This window comes from Phaseolus vulgaris, chromosome 1 (genome assembly GCF_051622355.1).
Source record: "Phaseolus vulgaris cultivar YP4 chromosome 1, ASM5162235v1, whole genome shotgun sequence".
In the NCBI taxonomy this organism is placed as follows: domain Eukaryota; kingdom Viridiplantae; phylum Streptophyta; class Magnoliopsida; order Fabales; family Fabaceae; genus Phaseolus; species Phaseolus vulgaris.
In genome coordinates this window covers 23,742,951-23,745,127 of record NC_143498.1, presented here as the reverse complement: position 1 = coordinate 23,745,127, position 2,177 = coordinate 23,742,951, and the positions used below count along the sequence as shown (strand labels likewise).

At 51.6% G+C, this 2,177-nt stretch overlaps 1 protein-coding gene across 1 annotated transcript; it reads left to right on the top strand.

Moving 5' to 3' along the window:
- The first annotated feature begins 594 nt into the window (after positions 1-594).
- Positions 595-1,092, top strand: LOC137815645 (uncharacterized). Its single transcript, XM_068618759.1, has one exon. The coding sequence runs from the start codon at positions 595-597 to the stop codon at positions 1,090-1,092; it is 498 nt and encodes a 165-aa protein (XP_068474860.1).
- The last annotated feature ends 1,085 nt before the right edge of the window (positions 1,093-2,177 follow it).

The following is a 2,177-nucleotide window of genomic DNA, read 5'->3' as shown; positions in this document are numbered from 1 at the left end:
TCTGTGGACGGATCCTCCAACCAACAAGGAAGTGGGGTTGGTGTCATCTTAGAAGGACCAAATGGGCTATTGATAGAGCAGGCCCTACGATTCGCCTTCAAGGCTAGCAACAACCAAGCTGAATATGGGACCTTAGTGGCAGGGATGTTGCTAGCCAAGGAGATGGGTGCTCGAAGCTTGTTGGTAAAGAGCGATTCACTGCTGATAACTTGGCAGGTTACGGGCGAGTACCAGGCCAAGGACCCCCAAATGGTCGCATACCTAGAGTATGTTAGACTCTTAAGAGAAGCTTTTGATACGTTCGAGTTAGTACTTGTCCCCAGAGAATAGAATGCCTGATCCAACTTGCTGGCAAAGCTCGCCAGCTCAAGCAGGGAGGGCAGACAGAGGACAGTCATCCAGGAGACCTTAAAGACGCCAAGAACTATCACAGGTTGCACGAAAGAGATCCAACAGGTCAATGTCTCGGAAGACGGAGGAAGAGGTCATCGGTCGTTGACCCAGGAAACGTTAAGGGTACCCAGGATAAGCGCATACGACTTGTCAATAGGAGAGCCATTGCACATTTGCCTGGTCGACGAAGGTGAAACCTCGATGACACCCTATAGGCGCTACCTGGCTGACGGTCTACTCCCACTGGATCCAGTGGAAGCCAGGGTCATCAAGAAGAACGCAGATCGGTATACTATTGTTGATGATAACTTATTCAGGCATGGCTACTCTCGCTCTATCTTCTTCTATGTGAGTGGGGTGCAGTGCACATGTATCATGGCTGAACTCCATGAAGGTATTTGTGGGAGTCACATCGACGGGCAAGCTCTCTCGTCAAAGACCGTTCGAGCAGGGTACTACTGGCCAACCATGAGGGAGGACTGCATGAGGTACGCACATCGATGCAAGCAATGCCAACAACATACCGATTGGCATCATGCGCACCCAGAGGAATTACGGTCAACCCATAGCCCATGGCCATTCCTCCCCTGGGGGATTGACATCCTGGGCTCGTTTCCTCTCGCAGTTCGCCAGATGAAGTACCTAGTGGTCTCCATTGAGTACTTCACCAAGTGGGTCGAGGCCGAGCCTATTGCGTAGATCATGGCTCACAATATGAAAGAACATAGTTTGCCGCTTTGGAATCCCAAAGAGTTTAGAATCTGACAATGGCACCCAATTCGCATGGGTAACCTGTGCACAGAGCTCGGCATCAAATAGGTATTTGCCTCGGTAGAACACCCCCAGACGAATGGTCAGGTTGAGTCTGCCAACCGATTTTTGCTCAGGGGCCTAAGGAGAAGACTAGAGAAAGCTAAGGGAACTTGGGCAGAAGAGGTTCCTAGAATTTTATGGGCTTACCACACCACTCCCCAATCCACTACCAAGGAGACACCTTTTAGCCTGGTGTATGGAGCGGATGCCATGATTCCCGTCGAGAGTGTACCGCCCTGGTAGTCGGAAGTGATGACGTGGCATCAAGCTATTGTATAGGCGTGTTGACGAGACGCCTTGCTGGCAGAAGGGAAGGAAGTCGGGGGGCTCGTGAAGTCGCTAGTTATTAAGTTGGCGTGCTCCGATCTCCAGCACACCAGAACCGGCGGTCACCGGGTTAAAGATAAAGTCGCCAGATGTAAACTAAGGCGACCAAGTGATTAGAGATCGCCGGAGCAAGCACATCGCCGAAGATGAAGGTGGTGCAGATTATGAAGGCGGCCGGCGAGACCACAGGGAAGGTGTGTACGAAGGCACCCTAGCTCGCCAATCCAGTAGAGATCGCACTCCAGGACAGCTATGCACTGAGTAGTATCATGCATAAGTAACTTAGCCAAAGGAGAGTCAGAAGCAGCGCCCAAGTCAAGGAGGCTCCAGATGATGGCACGTGTACAGCTGGATGCGAGCCACGTGTCCAGATGTGTAACTGCCAGGAGAGAGAAAGTGCCCAGGTATATAAGGGTTTCCCAACGAACTTCTGAGGTACGCACGTTCAGATTGTCTTCTTTACGCTTGCGAGTTCTTGAGTATACGGAGAGAGAACTGGTTCACGGTTCCTTGAGAGAGTTTTTGAGTGTTACTCTTAGTATTTGGTGGTTCAGTCACTGACTTGGGCGTTGGAGTGCGATCGGCCGCAACGGCGCCGCTCTGTTCTTTTGCAGGTTCTCGAGTTGGATCGCGGCGAAGGACGG